This window comes from Vigna radiata, chromosome 5 (genome assembly GCF_000741045.1).
Source record: "Vigna radiata var. radiata cultivar VC1973A chromosome 5, Vradiata_ver6, whole genome shotgun sequence".
NCBI lineage: Eukaryota > Viridiplantae > Streptophyta > Magnoliopsida > Fabales > Fabaceae > Vigna > Vigna radiata.
The window spans coordinates 27,819,388-27,840,449 of NC_028355.1; the positions used below are offsets into that span (position 1 = coordinate 27,819,388).

The window sequence follows — 21,062 nt, forward strand, 5'->3', positions numbered from 1 at the left end:
ATTCAGGTCCTCCTATCTGTACTAACGGAGGACTTAATCCTTAATGTTTCTCCCCAAGCTCTTTTGGATACCAGATTCAGTAAGGATGACGACTTGGAAGTTTTAATCCAGTGGCAACATCTCCCCTCTTTTGAAAATAGTTGGAAAACAATAACTACCATCAACAAGGAGGTTCCTACTTTTCACCTTGAGGACAAGGTGAAACTTCATGGAGGGGCATTGATAGGTATAATGACAAGGTTTATGTGAGAAAAAATAGAGGAGGCACGTAGTTATAACTTCTTAGCAGGTAGTTATAAACTCCTGTGTTGTGTAATTATATTTTATATTTTGTTTATATTAGATTATTGTGGGGAGTTTTTAGTTGGTTGTAAAGGGGAAAATTTGGAAAGACCAGTCCTCTTGAAAGATCTGGAGAATTGTATGTTGATGTTTTCTTTTTTACCACTTTGGTAGAATAGTTTGTGGTTTCTAATTAAGTTCTTATGTATAATATGTTTTACCTCTATTTAGTGATTTCTGGATACCTTTCACTAGCTCTAAATACCGAGTTGAAATAAGATAGAAACATAGGCTGAATTGCTTTAGTAAAAGTTACACATAAGGCATAAGGTAATGTATTCATAATGAACAAAAGTAAGGTAATGTATTCATAATAAAAAAAAAAAGTATACAGAAGATATGAACTAAACTCATTCCCTAAGTAATACAAATGGCATTGTATTTAATAATAACTAACAGTATCCAAATGTTATTTTCCCATAAACAAAATGAAAAGAAAGAGAGAAAGAATAAGTCATTAATAAGTGGGTATAAAAAAATTACAATACCTAGTACAATTTACAGACTAGAGAGTCTTCTTTCTGATACAACTTCCAAACTGTAATCCATACTATAGAATCTATGTACAATGTTTCACATCTGAGTAGGTTGTAAAACCGCATTTACAAAATAGCAAGTATGAATATAGTAATGTACAAAAAAACATCATATCATCTTTCATTTCTTATCATCCAATCATGTCTGGTCACATTATTTAAAGAATATGACATGCAGTCAAAACTCTTAAAATAATGTAACCAAGTGTGGCTGAAACGTTTGATAAAAGATAATAGATGAAAATGAGACTATCACTCTTTGTGGTTGGAGGAGCGATCACTTCTTTGCCCACCAAGAATACGAGAAATCTGTAAACCTCTACTGAAAGCTTGGTTGAAGAGCATACGTGTTTGAAACTCTGAAACAAATGGGAACCATGCCAAGAAAGCAACTGGTGTGAAGAGAAGCAAGCCCATTATCACTTCATATCCCCGAGCAAGTGCCCGAATAGACCCCCAAAACCCAGTTTTTTCAATGACAGGCTTACAAGCTTGTGCAATCTTGTACAGAACAAAAACAAAAGACAATGAAAATCAAATGAGTATATATGCTCAAACTGATCATGAGAAGAGATATTAAGGTGACCCTTTTTTATATTTTGACAATGAAATTTCTAGTTTGCACAGTATTTGACAAAAGAGAGATACCATATAAAGGCATTTATTAATGGTTTTATAGAGTGACAACATGCATTGCTTTGATCCCTTAGAGCTTTTGTGTATGCAAATTAGATTGTGAGAATAAGGGTCTATCAGTTTTAGGTTTCAAAAAATAACCAAGCTGTTAGACAATCTAAAATGTAAACAAATTCAGAAGCCATTTTGAATAGCTTTCCAAAAAATCAATAGCTATTTTTATGTTTGCAAACAAACATAAACTAACTGAAGTTTTATTTTTAAAAAATCTCTAACAAATAATCACTAGATTATGTTACATCATGATCACTTCTTTCTTCAATCCTTGGACCCATAATTGCTAGCAACTATACAATTTCATAGGGTAGACTACTTAGCATGCAAACGTTTTTGGAGAACAATTTGCTTAGATGTGCTCTTTCTTAGGGATCAAAGCAACACAAATTGACATGGATCAAACATTGACTTGAAAGAACATGTGAGTAAAGAAAAAAAACGAGTGTTTACTGACCAGCAGCAACCCCCAGCCTGTTGGCATGACTGCTAGGATGCAAACTATTATGTCCTTAATTGTCAATCCGGCAACTGCTATTAAGACTATGACGATGGTAAGAAATGTCAAGAAAATTGAACCCTCAATCAATCGAAATAAAAGCTGGTAGTCTGCGCTAAGGCGTCGCCTCCCCAGAGATACACCCTGCAAAATTCCAATATTATCACAGAAAGGGATGAGTGAGGGGTGTAAGAGAAAATAGGACTTTGAACATGGTTACTCTTTATCTCAAGTTTATTAGCCATTATGCAGTGAGAAAAGGTGCAACACAATATGTCTAACCAGGGTAAAAGAAAACAAAGAGAATGTACCTAAAAGTTAAACGCATTATGTGGATATGAGCTTTTAATTTTTACCTAACCAAACACAGGACACACGGTGACATAAGTGTCTCAATTATTTTAGTAATGTAGTGTTAAGACCTGTACGAGGTGAATCATGGTTTTACCATGTTCCTTCTTTATTTTCTGTTTTTCAAGAAACATAATACCTAACACTCACTAATGGTGTTCGTAAATAAAACATTTTTTCAGCTAGTTTGTATGCGGACACTCAGCAGCATTCCTGAAAAATGAATACACCAAATCTTAACGATATAGAATATAATAGTGTGAAATCTCACCTTCATTAAACCCAATATTACAAAGATTATCATCCATGAAATACCATAAACCTGTAAGCCAATAGTAACAACAGTTAAACTGAAGTTCTTGCAGCTAGGAATTGGGATTTATAAGCAACCAAAAAAGGAGTATTCCTATGGAGAACTGGGTAAGAAAGAACTAACCAGAACACTTTGAGTCGAATCAGTAATTGACAAGTGATATACAAGGCCATATTGATATATGAAAAAGCGGAAGGCTAATATGATCTCAGTAGCAATACCACGCTTTCCAGAGTGCCGAAGATGCTCATGCTCCTTTTCCCACCAGGATTCCCAACTTTTATCAGGTGATACACCAATGCCTCCACGGTTGCTTATCCATTTATGCCAATCTGTCCAGTCATCAACTATCTTCTGCCACTCAAAGCCTGATGGATTGAAAAGGAAGGGAGCAAAAAGCCATGTCCCTACCATGAACCACATGGTTATAGTAATGAAAATATAGGCAACCACTCCTCTGTATGCATGACCAAATATATGGTAGACCACAAGCAGAATCACCAGTTCAATTCCTTTAACAAAATGGCTGCGAGAATAGAGCCTGTAGTTATCAGCAAATTTAGCATGAAACACCACAAAACCACGGCCTGTGCCTCTGTACTGTGCACCTCCATGAAGCAATGTCCTTCCATAATAGTGTGTTTTTGTTCCAAGAGAAAATGTGAAAAATACAGGTGCTAACTGTAGTTGCATGAGTACAAATTCACTTAATGCCTGACGGAATCCCCTCTCCAAGCCAATTTCCATCAACATAGGCAACGCTAATAAAAGTCCAATTTGCACAACTGACTGAGAAGCAAGAGCTACTTGAAGAGCTTTGTTTTCTCGAATAGCTCTCTGTTTGTTCAAACTTTCTTCAAGTCCACTAAGGGAAAGATAGAGGCGTCCATAAAGGAATACATAAACTGTGAGGACAGTTATCTGTCAAAATCAAAGTCAGTATTTACAACAGATCATATTCATATATGCTACAAGTAGGGTAGGTTCCACGCATACCAGGGTACTGAAATAGAAGCCAATGGTAGTGTAATAACAAGATAGCATTCGGAAGAAATCAAAACGGTGTCCAAGCCTGTATATGTCTCTACTCATCGTCTGCTCACCGTTACCAGCAGCAATTTTTGCTTCAAACATTGATATTTGGTTAAGTCCCACATCCCTTCCTTTACCGACTTGTATGTACTCATGATGAGTGACATTTCCTTCACGTAAAGTAGAATTGAAACCTACACATCATAAATAAACTTTTACAATTAGATAACCTTTTGAAGAAAACAGAAACAAGTTGCATACATGATACATGAAGATAACTAGAACACATGCCTGCAAATATATCCTCACTCAAGTTGATGACCTTAGAAGCCTTGCTTACACCCCCTCTTGTTAGGTGGAAAAGTCTATCAAACACATCTGGATGGCCATAATGGAACCGCACTCTGAATGAAAGGAATAAAAACATTACTGATATAATCAAACAATAACTGACACAACATTGGAGACATATTGACTAAAATTTTAACTCAATAACATCTGAATTGTCACACAGCACTTGACCGACCTTAACATAGAAAGAAAGAATATATCCTGAGAAAAAGTAGGGAAATATAACTAATATTTATATTCTTTCTACTTCTACATTTCAGTAACTTTGATTATATTATGTTGTTAGTACGATATTAAGCATACCACTAGAAGCTGTTAGAATATTATAGAGATCTCTCTGTAATTCTTACTATAGGGATAGAGTTCTCTATATTGAAGTATTGTTTCAACTTAATCAATTGAATAAAAATCTTGTTTCTTTCATATTAATCCTTTCAAGTTGGTATCAAAGCTCCCAGTCTTAGGAGTTTGCTTGATGTTTCCAAGGGAGGAGCATTGATATGAAATAAAAAAATCTATAGAGAAGTGAAGGGCATATGTCATTCAGTTATGCTTTTGGTTGGGTAGAAAATGGTTAGAGCACTTAGTTATATAAGTAGCAAGTTAGCTAATTCATCCTCATGCAATTCATCCTTTATAACAAACATTTCTTTAATTCCTGAAAATTCTCAATAAAAATCATTTGGGACTTTTTTTCCACAAGGTTCCCTCTCTTCTCTATGTTCTTCAAGTAAACGGTTAATTTCTAGACCTAGAAATTTTCATAACACATGCATGCTTTTTGCACATGACATAATTTTGGTTGTAGAATCAATTAAAGAAATAAATAGGAAGTTAAAAATATAACAATGAGCTCTGAAACATAAACTATAACAAGGGTTAGTATTCGGCTGTAGTACATCTCATCATAAACCTCCATTTAAATATTGAAACCAACAAGAAAAACTCACTTCAAGGGGTAAGCCAACAATCTTTGTCCAATTGTCACAAAACTATGCTCTTGATTTGACATAAACCACGCAAGAGATGAAACACTGCAAGAAACATAAAGTACATAAAGATAAATGGAAAAAATTTAATAGATTATAGTTTATATCAGAAACGATATGAAGTGATTCAAAATTGTTACAACAGATCATACCTGCCAGTAAATATATACTCTCGGAGTCCAAGTATTGTTGGCTTTCTTGGACCATCAGGTTGTTTGAGAAATTCCTGCAGCAAATTCCTCATTTTGAAAGCTTCTTCCATATAATTATCCTGTTACACGCAAATTTAGTAACCTGAATTTTTTTTTTCAAAAGCTAGCTTCCCCTCTTTCATAATGCATAAATAATGCAAAAAGACCTGATTCATATCAATTGTTTGCAAGCCTTCCCCACGTGTGAAAATGATGGCATGGTTTTGATTTTCTGGCTTTCCCTCACCCAATATTGCTGGTCCAGGAAGCTTTATCCTGTAAATTACCTACACCAAAATAACCAATCAACAAATTGGAAAGCATTTCTACTGTTAAAGAATATATCATTGAACTGGATATGTTTGAGAAGAATCCCTCTGTCCAGAACTTTTTAGATTATTTTACACAATAACAATTACAAAAGTAGAGGAAAAACCATTTTGCCTTTGGTTATCATTAGTTCACGAATGGTCTACAAAACAGTACCTGGTCTAAACTCTGAACTGTTTCAGATGAATCATTTGACTTTGCCGGTAATGCAGCTTTCACCAGAGCTGAATAATAAACCTTATCTCTTTTTCGGGTTGAATCTTTGGTAGGCTCTTCAACCTCATCAATGTAAGCAACTCGAAGAGATGGGTACCTGCAATTGGAACATTAGCACTGAATGTTTCCATAAGCTATGACAAAAGTGAGGAGGTTGGTTTGAGAGACATACTTGATCATAAGCTTTAAAATTTCTTTTGCCCTGGGATCACCAGATCGCTTATGAGTACTATATTGTTGACATGAAACTACGTATGTGAATTTCATGTCAGCTAATGATTGACATTGTGTCCACAATGACCTGTCACCTTGTAACCTTGAATTTTCCCTGCTCTCTAGCTCTGCAGCCTTGTAACCTTTCATTAATTCTGTGAAGTGAAAAGCCAATATTAACCTCAGCGTATAATAGATAAAGTAATGATGTCTTTATCTTTCAATGAATCCTGTGTACCTTCATCCTTCGCCATGTCAAGAAAAGCCTGTAGCTCCAATGCTTGTCGAATATACATCATTCCTCGGACTTTACTTGGTGAGAATAAAGTGAAAAGGCTTAGAGGAAATTCATAATTCTACAATACAAATATAACTTTAAATTTTGTGCATCTGAAATGCATAAATGTCGGAGGGATAGGAAGTAATTCATACCAGTTTTGGTCAATGTCTGTCCTCTGTATGATGCCCATAAACGAAGATCTTCTTCATTCTCTACTCTGAGTTTTTCTTCACTTTTATAATCAAAACGCTGAACAAAGTTTTTCCATTCATCTGCAGTAAATCATGATCAGGAGCAAAACTAAACTAGAGAATTATAAAGACCGTGGTATGAGAGGAAAAGTAGTACATCATTAGCAAGGATGGACCAAGCTCTAGGTAATGGAGTTTTGTCCCATCTAAATTTTATATATTTTTCATTGTTTGGTCATTGTTTCCATTAAATTTCAGGTTCACTTCATAAAATGGTGATCAACAAGTATATTTTAGGAAAATTTGAAGCGAACCCATGTCTACTGTGCATCCTGGCCTCTACTGCCAAAATTTTGTACTGATTATTACAATTACAAAATTAAATGTTTATCCATAGTATTATATTTTAAGATTTTATGTTAAATGACTTTATTAAGCCAAGTTGAATTAAATCCATGACATCAATCTTTTAATTAAACTTAGTTAAGTAGTATCGGTTTCACTATCTTCCAAAGTGAACTTTAATTTTAATTTAATTTCCCAAAATTGGCGAGGCTTCCATATATATATATATATATACACACACACACATATGTATATATATACATACATATATATATACATCAACATTTTTGTTAGCTCTCTTGATACATCAACATAAGCTTTAAGGTAAAGCAATTCTTTGACAAATATCAAGAGAAAATGGGAAACCTGGAAATATCTTTTGCAGGTAAAAGAGGATAGATACTCCATCTTCATTTGGCTCTTCCAGGTGATTTAAGGAGAAAAGAACAGCTTCATCAAAGTATGGTGTCAAAAGACTACAAAATCAAGATACACAGCCATTAATATACTTTTTCTATAGATTCCAGGACTTCAAAAGGCCCCTTGATCGTTAGAACTCATATAAGTCACTACTATAGATTTGCCATTCCTAAAAAAAACAGAAGATATGGAGTGAAATTTACTCAATAAGAAATCATAAAATGAATGTTTTAAGCTGCTTTATAAGTTGAACATGGAATGAGCTTACGAGAAGGACATCATGTTCCGAACTTTGGGAGCAGGTGGCATATCCATAAACAATGAATTAGAGAAGAAAGTTATACGCCTGCGAGCATCCAAGTTGGATGGAACATCCATAGCAGATTCCTTGACAGTAAGCAGTAATTGAAGCCTTTTTATCTGTAAAAAGAAGCAAGCCCATAACATGAACAAAACACAGAAACAGAACAATGCAGACATCTGAAATATGGGAAAATTGAGGTTGAGAGCAAACATATAATTTTTATTTTACTTAATAATAACATTTATTCTTCTGAAACTTACTTTCTCTATCCAAGCGTCAATATCTGTTTCAACAGGAAATTGAAGTTTACTAAAGATATATTGTTGATCAAGGGGTGTAAACCTTTCATCTTTCCCATAAGACCCACCATGGCTTGAATCTAGCAAACTACAAGAGAATAACAATTAATCCAAAATGATCACAACTTATGAAATAAGAAAAGGAAAAATAAAATCTCAAATGACTAACCCCTCAATGTCTCCTTCCATTATGTCTCTGGTCACAATCTCTAGCATGTCAAGCAAGAGTATCACAATTGAATCCTTGTCTTCCCCTTTGTTATCCAACTGAACATATAACAACAAAAAATTGACTAAAGTTCACTCTTGATCAAAGAGAAAATGTAACATTACTATTTACAAAATAATTACCAAACGTTCAATCAGTTGAACAAATCGAGCATACAGATTAGGGACAGCACTCAGATTCAATTCTGTGAGCAGAGCTTTGTTTTCTATGTGCTCATCAACTCTTTGAAAAATATTTTGTATAACCCTGCATTTGTGAAACCATACATCATGTCGGTGTATCAAACTTTGTCAATCTTCTCTTTTCATGCATAATTCACATGATATGAAACTTACAATTTCTCACGGTCTCCAAGAACCAAGAAGTTAATAATGCTTTTAAAAGAAGCATAGCATTCCTCAACAGCAGATTTCATGTACTTGTCTCTTAACATTCTTTTTTCCAGTTCTTGTCCTTTTCCAAAACTGTCTTTGGCCATTGACACGGCTATAGGGATCTGTCCAACAAATAGAGTTTTAAATGATTAAAAAAGGATCCAGATTATTCTCTCACACCCACACAAAGTAATTGAACACACGTATATGAACCTTGCTAGCAAGTAAGAAAGGTGGCCACTGGATGAGATTTAAAGAACGGTCGGCCGAATATGGTACGAGCATGAGGTCCATCTCCCTAGCATTTCAGTTTAGTCAGACTTATTTGCAACAAAAAATAAAGGTCTCACATGAAAACGTGAAAATCTCAGTACTCTAATAATTCAAGCTTCCTCAAAAGCAAAGAATCAAGATATTGAGAAAATGTTAAGTCATAGCACTACCTGTTATCAATTAGGTCCTCCTCCCTCAGACTAGTGATTATTTTGTTCCATAACTGTGCAAATCGTGCAGATTCCTTCTCTTTATTAGAAGAGACCTGAAACAGGGAGAATCTTAACTTGAGTTCTAGTAATTTTTTTTTGTCCTATTACATTGCTGAAACAATATCCATGGTTCCCACCTTTAAAATCAACAGGTGAAATTGATATTTATGAAAACAACAGGTTATCTAAAGATCAAATTGATATGTATGAAAGAAGACTACATTTAGAAAACAAATACAAGACAGGTAGATTGGGAATGATATCCACACAAAAAAAATTCAACTAAATAGTGTCATATTTGACTAGGAAATTCCTTAAAAAATAATGGATAATTGAAACCCAAAAGGTATGTTTAAAGCTACAAGACTGTCTCATAAAAGATGTGTCTGGAAAAATTTGTAATGTTAAATTCTAGAACAAAGCCAAATGGACATACAGACAGTCTCTTTTACACTACTAAACCTCAAAAATAGATAGATTTAGTTAGCAATGCATGTTCTCCAAAGCTTCCTCACAGAGCTCCTTACTTGTAGGTTCCTCAGAAGTATATTTTAAATCTTACTATCCAAGATTGCAGGTTAGTGATGAGTATTCAGATAAAAACTATCGACATAATCTGAAAAAGTTTCAAAACCTGTTCAAACTTGCGAGAAAAGTGGGCCTTTAGGCTCTTCTTTCGTTTTGTCTCAGTCTGTTCTGCGGGAATCAAGCAACCATTAAAAGCACCCGGAATTGAATCAAAACGAGACCTAAGTAATTCCAAGGTTCGAATCTGAAATTAAATTGAAAAAAAAAAAATGAATTATGTATTTCAAGACTCATAAATCCACAGTTAAAGTAGCAGAAAAAACATGCATGACTTTTCTTTACCTTAGTTTGTACAGAAAAAAATAACAAAAAAAAAACAAGAAATCAATCCAAATTTGAACATTAAACCCTGGACCATTTCATAACTTTCAATGTTTTTTTTTTTTTTTTTACTTTGTTAAGATCCAATTGCAAGAGATGGAACTTGAGTTGAATATTAGTATTCTGGCATGAGGTTTATAAGGTATTGAGCTCTAATTATGGTGGATACCTTGTACAAAAAGGAAAATAGGAAGACTTAATTTGAAAAGACAGAATAGTACACTACTTTTGAATTGGAAATTTGTATAGGCATAGCTACATTAACTACACCATGTTAAAATCTTCTAAGTATGGAAATGATGCATTCTAATAATGTCCACTTCTAAGCAAGTGTTAATAGACAATATGTTTCCAAACCTAAAAGAGAATGCTTAATACACACACAATAGACAAACCTCTCCCAATCGTCGAAATGCACCATATATGCCTCCTACTATTGTAGAGAAGATAGCATACCAAATCTGTGTATCCATAAAGTAGACCTGCAAAGGGAACCTTGTTACTATTAAAAACTTAGAACAAAAAAATCATGCAATTAGTGAGACATATGACAGCAAGATAGAAACGTACGAGTATGATAGGGGACCATATAGCAATCACTACACCCATATTGTTTTTGGCTGCATGTAGTAGAGTATGATATTAAGAACAGACATTATATAAACTACAATTATTTTTTCATTAATTCCAAGTGTTACCATGAGGGAAGAACTCATGCCATCTGTAATCTGATACATGAGCATTCATGATGGCTCTTGTTGGATCCACAAGAGGCTTTATCTGCAGTTTTGAAGAAAATTAAGATAATGATTTTAAGGTCAATATAAGATGGTACAGAAAAGTCTGCACCTTTCAAAAAAACTCCTTAGATAATTTACAGTAATCACACTATATGAAATTGCTGATTCCTATACACAGAAGCGCATACTAATATTGATATGTACACAATGAAATTGGATAGAAATGAACTGGTTAGAAAATGGAACTCGGATAAAAGTAACTGGAAAAATGAAGAGAAAGAAGAAAATAAGATCAAATAGAAACATGATCGAATCTTTACCTCCAGGTAGTAACTGAATGCTAATTTAGATAGAATTAGGAGAACCCAGAAAGAAGTGTACCTATAAAATTAAGACAGTTACAGTTTAAGCAACAGATCTTACAAGTGAAAATGATCGTAGATGAGGATTGAAGAAATTAAGTTCGTTCCCTTACTTCAACAATGAAAGTGGACCCTCCTGCATTCCTCTTCCAACAAAGAGCCGAGGCTGCAAATTGTTGAATTGAAAATTAAGAGAAAACAAAATAATAAATGCTGAAAAAAATTAATTGAAACAATACTAAATATATGTTCTTTCTCATAAACCAGTGTCTCCCTAACATCTACAAGAAAAACTAGAAAACAAAGGTAATATTTGTCTGAAGTATTTCTTAATGAAGATTAAAAGGCATTGGTTTAAAAGAAAGTACACATATCCTTTTATATAAGCATAAATAGACAAGCCAAATATGCCTCTGTTTACCTGAGACCACCACATCATGAGCTTCACAACACTATTGTTAGACCTCTCCAGATACCGGCGGATGAATGGGAACACAAATAACAGTGCAGAGAGAATGTTTGGAGATAAGTAAATGAAGACAGCCAAAATGAACAAAGAAGGGGAACCTGTACCATTGCCAAACCAATTTTTAATGGTTTGTGCAAAGCCAGATGGATTTTTCCAACTATAAGCATAAGTGACTGGTAAAATTATGACCCATGCTGCTGCTAAAACTGCCTTAAAAATATACCGCAGCTTCACATGAAGCGACATGATGTTCCTTGCTTTCCAACTAAGGACTATGTCCAGAACGGCTGGAAAAGTATAAAGACAGTATAATCAACTTCCAACTTCATAAACACATTTTTTGTTTTATAATTGAACTTAAAGATAAACAAATATGGGAATTTATAAGCTAGAGTCATCCTGATAAAAATTCTCATTAACTTTTTGAAATAAAAGTTAAACAAAACAAAGAAACAAGAGATTCAAAATCTTGTGAACATTTTGAATAAGGACTTCTGTTATCTTTTATGGTCTTGCTTTGATATGTCTATTATAAGCATCACTTGGAACAATAGTTTCAGAATACTATTTCTGAATTTCTGAATGCATGAGTTTGGCTGCTATGAAATGAATCTACTAGGCACAGAGAATGAATTAATCTCCAGGGTTAGTTAAATCAAATAATCAGCATCGCTGAGTCTGCTAGGCTTCATTTTCAAAAGTTTGACTGTAGAAATCTTCTGAAACAAATTTTTAACATTTATCTGCTAAACAACTAAAACGTAAAGTGGAAAGAAAGACACATTTTATGCTGAAAAACTGAGTTCTATAGTGTCTTCTCTCCATCTCTGTTCCAATACATTAAGTCAGAAAAATGATATGGAAACAAAAGTTGCATGTTTTGTCTACCTTGTGCAAGCTTCAATATTGCAGCAGTTATGAAGATGCTAAGAACTTTCTTGAAAACATCACCCTCAAATACGGAGCTTAATTGGCCAGAACCATTCCAAGCAATGATTATCATCGCCTTAATTGAAAAGCATGATCAACGCCCTCATTAGATTGAATGGATGCAGAGACATAAAATGTTGTATATCATAATATACATATGTATGTATGAAACTATTACCTGTAAACAGAGTATATAAAAGCTCCACATTCTATCGAAACTTCTAAATACATGCCAAAATGTGCGTATTTCAACAAAATTAACTTTTCCACTCCACCGGTCTGTGGCTCGAACTCTATTTTCCTACTTTCCAAAATCAAGCAAAAGGAACAAGCAGTTAGGATAAGATCATGGACAGAGGTTGCTTCAATCATGTTTCATGTTTGAGGAAAACATTTGTACTGTTCAAAATAACTTTATGATATACCTAGTTACACAATCCAATTCATAATTCTAATCGCGTACCAGACATGAAGTATGACATACCTCGTCTTTGTTAACTTGACGTTGTTCCCGACGAGAAGGCACAGAGAAGAAATCAGAGTCAACACGCATGGGCCACCCTAACCGAAAACAATCAATTGACCTACAATTTGGGAAACATAATCAATTTAAGGATAAAATTAGTACAATGAAAAACAGCCAGATCAAAAAGAAGCATAATACCAAAAATATTCATTTAAATCATCATAGTTTCTCCATTGAGAATGCTTTGCTTTTCCCATATTACTCCTTTTAGCTTCCTACAATACACAAAACTCCCATGAAATAGATAAAACAAGGCTATCAAATGTTGAAAGTAAACAAAAAAGTTCTTCAGATTATAAGGCAGAACTCACCTTGGCTATTACATCATAAATTGGTTTTACCACTTTCATAAGAAAAGCCTCATTTTCACCTCCATAGGCAGGCTTTACTGGTTCACCGGTCAGTGGACTAACATTCCCAGCTAGCATCCCATACAACTCAAATGCCATCTAGGCAGATGAAGAAAAAATCAAGCTTAGATTTTGTTCACAATTATTTTAACAGTCAAATCAAACATCAGAAAGTTGATTTTATATCATAAAATGAAAGATTATTAAAATTCTGAACTACCAAAATAACCTCATGCAAGTATGTGCTTGAAAGTTGGTGGTGGTTTAGTCCCACATCAACCTAGGATATGACTTAAATAAAGGTTAAATTTTTTTGGATTTAATCCTTACCTCATACGCAGGTTTTGTGGGGTTCATAAGCCCAATTTTTAATAGTGTGCAATATACTTGGAAAATAGATAAAAACATCATGTGTAGAGAATGCCAAAAGAGTTTCTAGCAGAAATGAGTCTACTCTTAGAAGGTAGATTAAGACCTAACTTAACCTCATAAAATTAACATGTAAGGTGAAAATTGTCCTATTTATATAGTCTTTTGACAGTATTTCTTGTCAACATGGGATAAGTTTTTTTCAATATATACCACCAATGAAGGGAACGGTCTACTTCTCTCATTTTAGACTGAAGAAATATTTTTTATTTTAAATAATACTTACGTGATGGTAGATATAACAAAGGCATTCTGGCATAAACCTCAAATTTGCAGCTTCTCCCCATATAAGAAGATATAGGCCCATGTATAATAATTTGCGCTGTTGCATTTCCTGCTGAATAGTTGGCAACCTGGCAACCATTTGAAAATAAAAATTAAGTGAATAAGCTGTTTATGCAAATCAAGTGAATAAGCTAACTTCATCTAGTACGTAAAGAAAGGAAAGAACCAAAAAACAAAAAGGCCTCCTCAATAGGAAAAACTTTCATCCGCCTAAACAACCAAGTAAATGTTGGTCTGTACTTAAGCAAATCTAGAACCTGGCCAACAACTTTCTCCCACAGTAATATATCCAAAGTAAAATTTTATAATATTATAAATACAAGTTTACAATACTATCATGTATCCAAGATTAAATGCACTTTCTATATACACATTCATCCATGTAACCTGCTTGGTTTCCTTTAACTCACTCAGCTCACATAGGTCAACCACAAGTTTGATAGCATACTTGGGGTCACTGCATCTGAGGTATTTCTTGTTTTGAAACTCAATGGCATCATCCTTCTTTGTGTTGGAAAGGCACAAAGGGTTAAGAGGGGAAAGTGTTTATGAGCTAGATTTACTCTCAACTCCTAAATGATAAGACTTTACAGCTATTGAAACAAACACCCTAGTCAAGGCTAAGGAGCAAGAGTGACCTAGAGCTCTTCTTTGAGTAACAATGTTCTGACCTCAAGTTCGCTAGCATCATTAGGGTCACCCTATTAGAGGTATTGTCTGACCTTGACAAGCCAACAAACTTGAGGTCAAAATATGGCGCTAGAAGGATAGTGTTAGCTGTTCTTGCCCCTTATCCGATGGTAATTTACAAACACTCTCTTTTAACAAACTGAAATGCCTTTTAATGACAAAATAATCAGGAAGCCTAAATACCAAAGTGAACAATACATGCAATATGATGATTCTAACAATACCAACAGACTTGAGTGATTGATCTCTACCCTCACTAGGTACTTATAAGACCATAAATTTCAATTTGACACTTAAATAAACTAGCATTTGAAGTAACTACCAATTGAGAAATGCAAGTCTCACCAGAGGCTACTTTTGCGACCCAAATACTTGCACCACTTTTTGTAGTTTCTGAAGAGTTTCTTCATCACTTCATTTAAAGCACGATCGTCCAACTAAACAAGAAAGTTAAGTATGTAAAAAACAAAGGGGGAAAAGTATGTTTATATCAGTTAAGAAAGACAGAAGCCATAGTGACAGATAAAATCAAACCTTAGGTTGTTGATCAGGTTTTGGAACTTGTCGAATATGTACATTCGCAAGCAAAAGAATCAAGTGCTCCCTTTGATTTTCCACATTGTCCTTCTGCACAAATAGAAGAAAGATAACCCTTAAGTGATATATAAAACATTAAACACCAAATGGTAGACATAGATCAGTTCAGTCACTACCTGGAAACCAAACATCAGCTGAAGCCAGTCCAGAATGTCTTCATTTACTTTGTTAGCATGACCCTTTGTCCAAGGCAAACCCCTTATATTACGGAGTGCCAAAACCGCAGCTTGAATCTGTAAAAGAAAATAAGCACATGCAACCTAATCAACACTTCAAAAACAAATGCTGGTAGAGGTTATTCAGCAGCTAAAAGTAGTAATAATAAGTAGGTTCAGACATGAAAAGGAATGAGGAAACTGTTCACCGTATATCGTTTAATTACCCAATATTGAAGATTCTTTAATCTTTTCTGCCTGTGTTTGTGTCACAGGCAATGCTAACCCATTGAAAGAATCGATGTTTCTAGGCAATCAGCCTTTGATTCAGTGATTCTACAGGCTTTCTACAGTTTTTATTTTTCATTAGCTTAAAGAGGAGATTCCAAGTTCTACTGCAGAGTGTTACCTCTTTTAACCTTACGTATCAAGCATTAACTCATGAAAAGTTGATTAAAAGATAGCTATAGAGAACAAACCTCATGATATTTCATTATAGCCTCTTTTCCACTCTCTGGATCAAGTGGCAAAATATTATAAGGGGAATATAATTGCTTCTGTTCCTCAACCTTGGTATGAGCTTGCATAATCTGCAATTAAATATCAAAAACAGAATGTAATCAGCAATATAAAAAAATCAATGAAGAATCAACACATTGTTCTCTTTGTATGTAAACTTAGTTTACAAAGTAGTTTTACCTCTTCAGATACTGGAACATCTTCTGTTCGATTAACTGCCTTCAATACCTCAAATAAAACAGCAGCCGTTTGATATGCTTTTGTGAGCTGAGCACTGGGGAATCAAATGAAGTTAATTACAGTATTTTTCTTTTAAAAATAAAAAGAAATTAGATTAAGCGATATTAGTAAGTCACAGATAATTGTGCAATATAAGACAGAAAAAATCAGGTGAATGACCAATATTAATGATTCAACGATAATTTAAACTCACCGGTCCTTATCAGCAGCTTTTTGTAACGCATCAATATACTTTTCGTAGTACTGCCTATAAAAAGTCTGCATTTCACGAGCATCACTCTTTTTTCTTCCCTCATATGTTGTGACATTTTCCTGTTGTTTAATGGAAAAGTTCAGATTTCCAAAGAACTGAAATATCAATACATTCTACTCTCACATAGGAAGCATTTTTTTTTTTGGTTTTTCACTGATTCATTAGTATACTCAAATTAGAAATCCTTAAACAAGCCTTTTCAAATCTCCTAATTATGGCATCTATTAGTCAAGGTAGGAATGATCCTAAACGGATTGAAATTATTAAGCAAAGAAAAGAATCTACAAATTCTTAACAAATAAATTCAGAAATCCACCTTCTCTAGACGCTGAAGAAGAGCAGTTTTGAATTGGCGAACACCACGTCCACTAGATTGGGGATCTAGTCTGTGAGCTAGTTCAAAAGCATAAAACCGACCTAATGATAATAAAGACATGAGCATTAGATAAAGAACATTCACATCAAATTTCGGAAACCATCTCATGGCTGTGTCATTCTATGAGACTAGCATATATATATCCAAATAAATAATCAAAAGAGAAGGGCAACAAGGAAAATGTAACTAAAGAAGAAAAATCTGCAACATTTTTTAAAACAACCCTCAAACATTTCCCACCAAACTAGGAATCTGTTTAGTCAGATTCATCAATGAGAGCTGACAACTCTATTGGTTTTCCTTTTCAATGAATATTAGCATCATGGTATCTATTCTTTTTATTGAAGTTAAGGTTCTAAGCAATATTAGACTTCAACTTTTTGCACACCCTTACAGAACAAGAACTTATACTGTAGTTATCTAACCAAACTTGTCAAATAACATACACCTTACATGGTTCATATGCTCAAATTTTACAGAAACTTACAGAGATAAGCAACTCTTTTATTGATAACCTCTACTTCATTAGCAACACGGAGGATGGGAGCTATCTCAACAAGTGAAGAAGGCACCACTTCACTGTCCAAGATTGGGTCCGCTCCTAAATTCCCAGCAGTCTGAGTTCGTAGTATACGCCTTTGCGGAGGCTGATCAGACCCCCTTCTATAAGACATCTTCACACCTCAATTTATCAATCTATATCACTTCTAGATGTTATCACTCCTGTAACAAGTAAAGAAGTGAATCATTGCATAGCTAAGAGGACAAAATTCTTATTAGGAAAGAAGTGAATCATTGATATTAGATAACTGACATAACTGATATAAGATATATCAGTTCTGGTTTCTGTTGTATCATTCCTCTATATACATCTCTATTTGTTTTATCTTTCTTACAATTGAAGTACATAGCAAATACCTTCAGGAAAAAAGATTTGGTGACAATTGTGTGAAATGATGGCAAACCAAATCAGAAAACTGACCCTTCATAACTCTACCATTAAATTAAATCACTTTTCAATGATCGGAAACGCAAACACATGAAGTTTGGTTATTTATTCACTGCCCCTCTGTGTGTGAGATATGAAGATTTGGAAGGAGCATAAAAGGTAGAGATGGATGTGATTATACCATTCTTATGATCCATCACAAAGTGAAAATTCTATTCTATTTGCCCTGAAAAGTTGAATATCCATGAAACCCCATACAAGCTACATGCAGAAGAATTACAAGAGAGAATTACCGGGGAAGGAAAATTCCCCAAAACCACGATTGCTATGATTGGTAATAAACAGAATAGAAAGCAGCTTTCGAATTGAAAACTCGAAAGAAAAACCAAAATCCCAATTGCAAGAAAGCGGCAATAAACAGACCTCAAAAGGCCATGGATGAAACTCTGCCACAGAAGCAGCGATATCTTGGTTTCTTCAAGACACACAAATCAAGCAAGAAACTTTGTTTCAGTCCCCTACTGTCTCTGAGCAACCCATCATGCAGGACAGCAAAAAGGATAAACTTTTACATGAATCATGATGTGAAAAACTAAGCACGTGGGAGGGAGTGTGACTAGGAAGATCAAATTCAACTCCTTAATTGTCAAGGTAATATTTTTCAAAAGATAAAACAGGAGTGTCTGCAGTCAGGACTGGTCCAAGTGACAATAAAATAAATAAAAGAAGGCCTTTACAAGAAAGTAAAAAGGAGAAAGCAGTGATGAAGCTTACATGGTTGTTAGATAGTGTGAGAAACAGAGAAAGTGAAAGTGCAGCAGTAGTTGTTGGGAATGAATGAATGAATGAATGAGTGAGTGCAATCAACAACTCACAAACGAGTGAACAGAGAGAGAGAAAACAATGGCAACCGAGGATTGGTGGCTTCATCTGCATGTTTGTTTAAAGTCAATGCTCTTTAGCGGGTAATGTACTTCCAATCAAACAACGCCACGTCATCACTTGAGGTTCTGTGTAGTTTCTTCTTCTAAGACCAACAGCTTGCTTAAAACAAGGAAAACAAAATGTAAAGGTGGCAATAAAAAGTTGTCGGAAGCCATTATTAATTGCATATCTAGAACCAATTTTCATTTTATTTCTGCCACCATTATCATTAGGTTATTTAAAAATATATAATTTAAGAAAAATAAGGATAATTTTAAATCTAAAATTTAAAAGTATGTGATTTTAAATTTTAAATTGCATTAAGGAAATTAATTTTTATTTTTCACATATAATTATTGAATACATATATGTTTACTCAAATGAGACAAAACCGAAGGCACCCAAGAATGCAGATTAAGTGTTAATGGAAGGAAGCTTTCTGCATTGTAGGACATAAAAGAAAAAGGGGTTTCATTGAATAATCTCTTTTGACACAAGGAAGAGCCTATCTTATATAGGTTCTGAGGACTACACCGTAGGAACTGCACCGCTTAAACAAACGGTTAACGACGTACAGATACAAAAGCTCTCTTTTAAAGACTTTTTTTTAAAGTTATTTTTAAGTCTAATTCAATTTTATAAAATTAATTTGTAAAATAAGATTTACATTCAAGTATATATTATAAATTAGTCTTAGTAATGTATTAGTTCACATCAAGATATAAACATCATCTTCAGCGTGAGACTAAATATTAATAGATAGTTCAATAATGTGAAAAAACATGTTCAACCAACAATAAATATTGTTAAGATAAGTTCTAATCTGATATTAGATTAAAAAGTGAACTTTAAGTCTAACTCAATCTCACCAAAATTGATTTGTAAGAAAACGTCTATACCTAGTTATATATATTTTCAATCAAGAATAATTTTACTTTAATTTTTTCTTAAATTATAACTATTATTTAAAAAATGGTTTGATTGTAAGTGTAAGTTCATTTGGGTTTTGATTAAATAAAAATAAAAAATATTCATTTTATAATTTATAATATAATTATTTTGTTTGAATCAATTTACTTTTAGTCTATTTTATGTATTTATTTGACTTGGTTTATCATACCAAACATTTTTAACACAACACCTTTAGACAAAAGGGGTTATATATATATATATATATATATATATATATATATATATATATATATAGTGATTTATAAATTACATGGTAGTACAAAGTATTTTAAATTGCCAACATACATAGTGGTATGTAATTAAAAGTTTGGTAATTTTTATCTTTTATGCTTTAATGAAGAGAACATTATTTGAGGCAAAATTAGGTAGTTGTTGATTTATTTTATATTAATGTTGTACTTTCAATGTATAGGATAAAAGGAGAGAAAAAATTTTATTTAACCCTTGATATCCTCTTGAAAGAAAAGAAAATGAAAATTATTGTGATATTTGAATATGATTTGGAGAGTGATTTTATGATAGAAGTCAATATAACTTGTTGAATGGATGGATGGCTTTTTGTTTGTGGCCATCTCATCTTTTATAAATGTGTTCAATGGATTCTCTTTTTACATCTTTTTCTTATCTTTATTTTGTAGCTTTAAAGCTTCATGTGCTACCTTCCACCTCTGAATCATAGTGCTTTGGCCTATCCTCTAAAATATACTAGTATTACATCTTTAGTCATGAATCATTGCAATTTTTTATTAGGACCTTATATTTTATCATTATTTCTTTTGGCACACATGAAACTTCAGATTTCGTATTGTGTAATTAATTAAAAGTTGGACAAGGAAAATATGATGCACACTTGATCAACTTCCTGCATCTTTAATTCACAAATCATTGACTAGTAGACTTTTTAATCTCTAATTAGATCAACTAACTTTTTTTATGTATTATATTATTGTTAATTTATTTATTTGGATTGGAAGAATAGCTTCGTATTGTTTAAGAATTGGAGAAAAAAAAATAATATATTTTTTTTCTTTATATTTGTACGGTGTTTTTTTAATGCAAAACATCATTAATTTTTAACACAATATCTCAAATGCTTAAAACTCTCTTAAATATTATTCTATATTTAAAGAAACATAACTATTTAAAGTATAAGTGATATCAGAGATTTTTATTTTCAAAGATTATTTTCTTCTCTTTTTAAATATTTATCACTATAAGAAAATGTCAAACTACTGATAAAAATAAAAATTGTAGGTAAAATTGAATTTATTGTAAATTTTAAAATTTTAATTGTTAATAAAAATATACTTAATAAAATTTGTTGCTAAATTAAATTTTGTTATTATCTTTATCGATAACGTATGTCTAGTAATTTAGAATTTTTATTATCAACATATATTTGTATTA

The 21,062-nt window shown here is 33.2% G+C and overlaps 1 protein-coding gene across 2 annotated transcripts; it reads right to left on the bottom strand.

Annotated features, from left to right (window-relative positions):
• Positions 1–771: 771 nt before the first annotated feature.
• LOC106761864 (callose synthase 2) lies at positions 772–18,709 on the bottom strand. Of its 2 annotated transcripts, XM_014645444.2 has the most exons (44): positions 18,534–18,709; positions 18,183–18,286; positions 17,298–17,533; positions 16,751–16,851; positions 16,375–16,493; positions 16,122–16,215; positions 15,902–16,012; positions 15,384–15,500; positions 15,205–15,297; positions 15,016–15,107; positions 13,922–14,048; positions 13,228–13,365; positions 13,055–13,131; positions 12,875–12,974; positions 12,569–12,691; positions 12,349–12,466; positions 11,413–11,747; positions 11,105–11,157; positions 10,950–11,010; positions 10,588–10,669; positions 10,460–10,509; positions 10,285–10,371; positions 9,615–9,752; positions 8,939–9,033; positions 8,709–8,793; positions 8,457–8,617; positions 8,244–8,367; positions 8,062–8,159; positions 7,854–7,980; positions 7,558–7,709; positions 7,236–7,345; positions 6,486–6,605; positions 6,292–6,360; positions 6,013–6,208; positions 5,781–5,937; positions 5,462–5,581; positions 5,256–5,374; positions 5,065–5,148; positions 4,055–4,167; positions 3,728–3,957; positions 2,855–3,652; positions 2,690–2,740; positions 2,026–2,211; positions 772–1,379 (listed from the first exon to the last, which is right to left on the bottom strand). In XM_014645444.2, the coding sequence occupies exons 3-44, from the start codon at positions 17,482–17,484 to the stop codon at positions 1,131–1,133; spliced, it is 5,847 nt and encodes a 1,948-aa protein (XP_014500930.1). In that variant the 5' UTR covers positions 17,485–17,533; positions 18,183–18,286; positions 18,534–18,709; the 3' UTR covers positions 772–1,130. The 2 variants fall into 2 exon arrangements, with proteins under 2 accessions (XP_014500930.1, XP_014500928.1); XM_014645442.2 differs by lacking the exon at positions 18,183–18,286.
• Between the last annotated feature and the right edge of the window lie 2,353 nt (positions 18,710–21,062).

Coding starts and splice junctions, on each gene's coding strand:
- LOC106761864 (XM_014645442.2), bottom strand. CDS start 17,484: ATGTCTTATAGAAGGGGGTCTGATCAGCCTCCGCAAAGGCGTATACTA. Junction 14,049..15,015: donor GGTCGCAAAAGTAGCCTCTG/GTGAGACTTGCA, acceptor AATGGTTGCCAG/GTTGCCAACTATTCAGCAGG. Junction 10,670..10,949: donor CATTCAGTTACTACCTGGAG/GTAAAGATTCGA, acceptor TCAAAACTGCAG/ATAAAGCCTCTTGTGGATCC.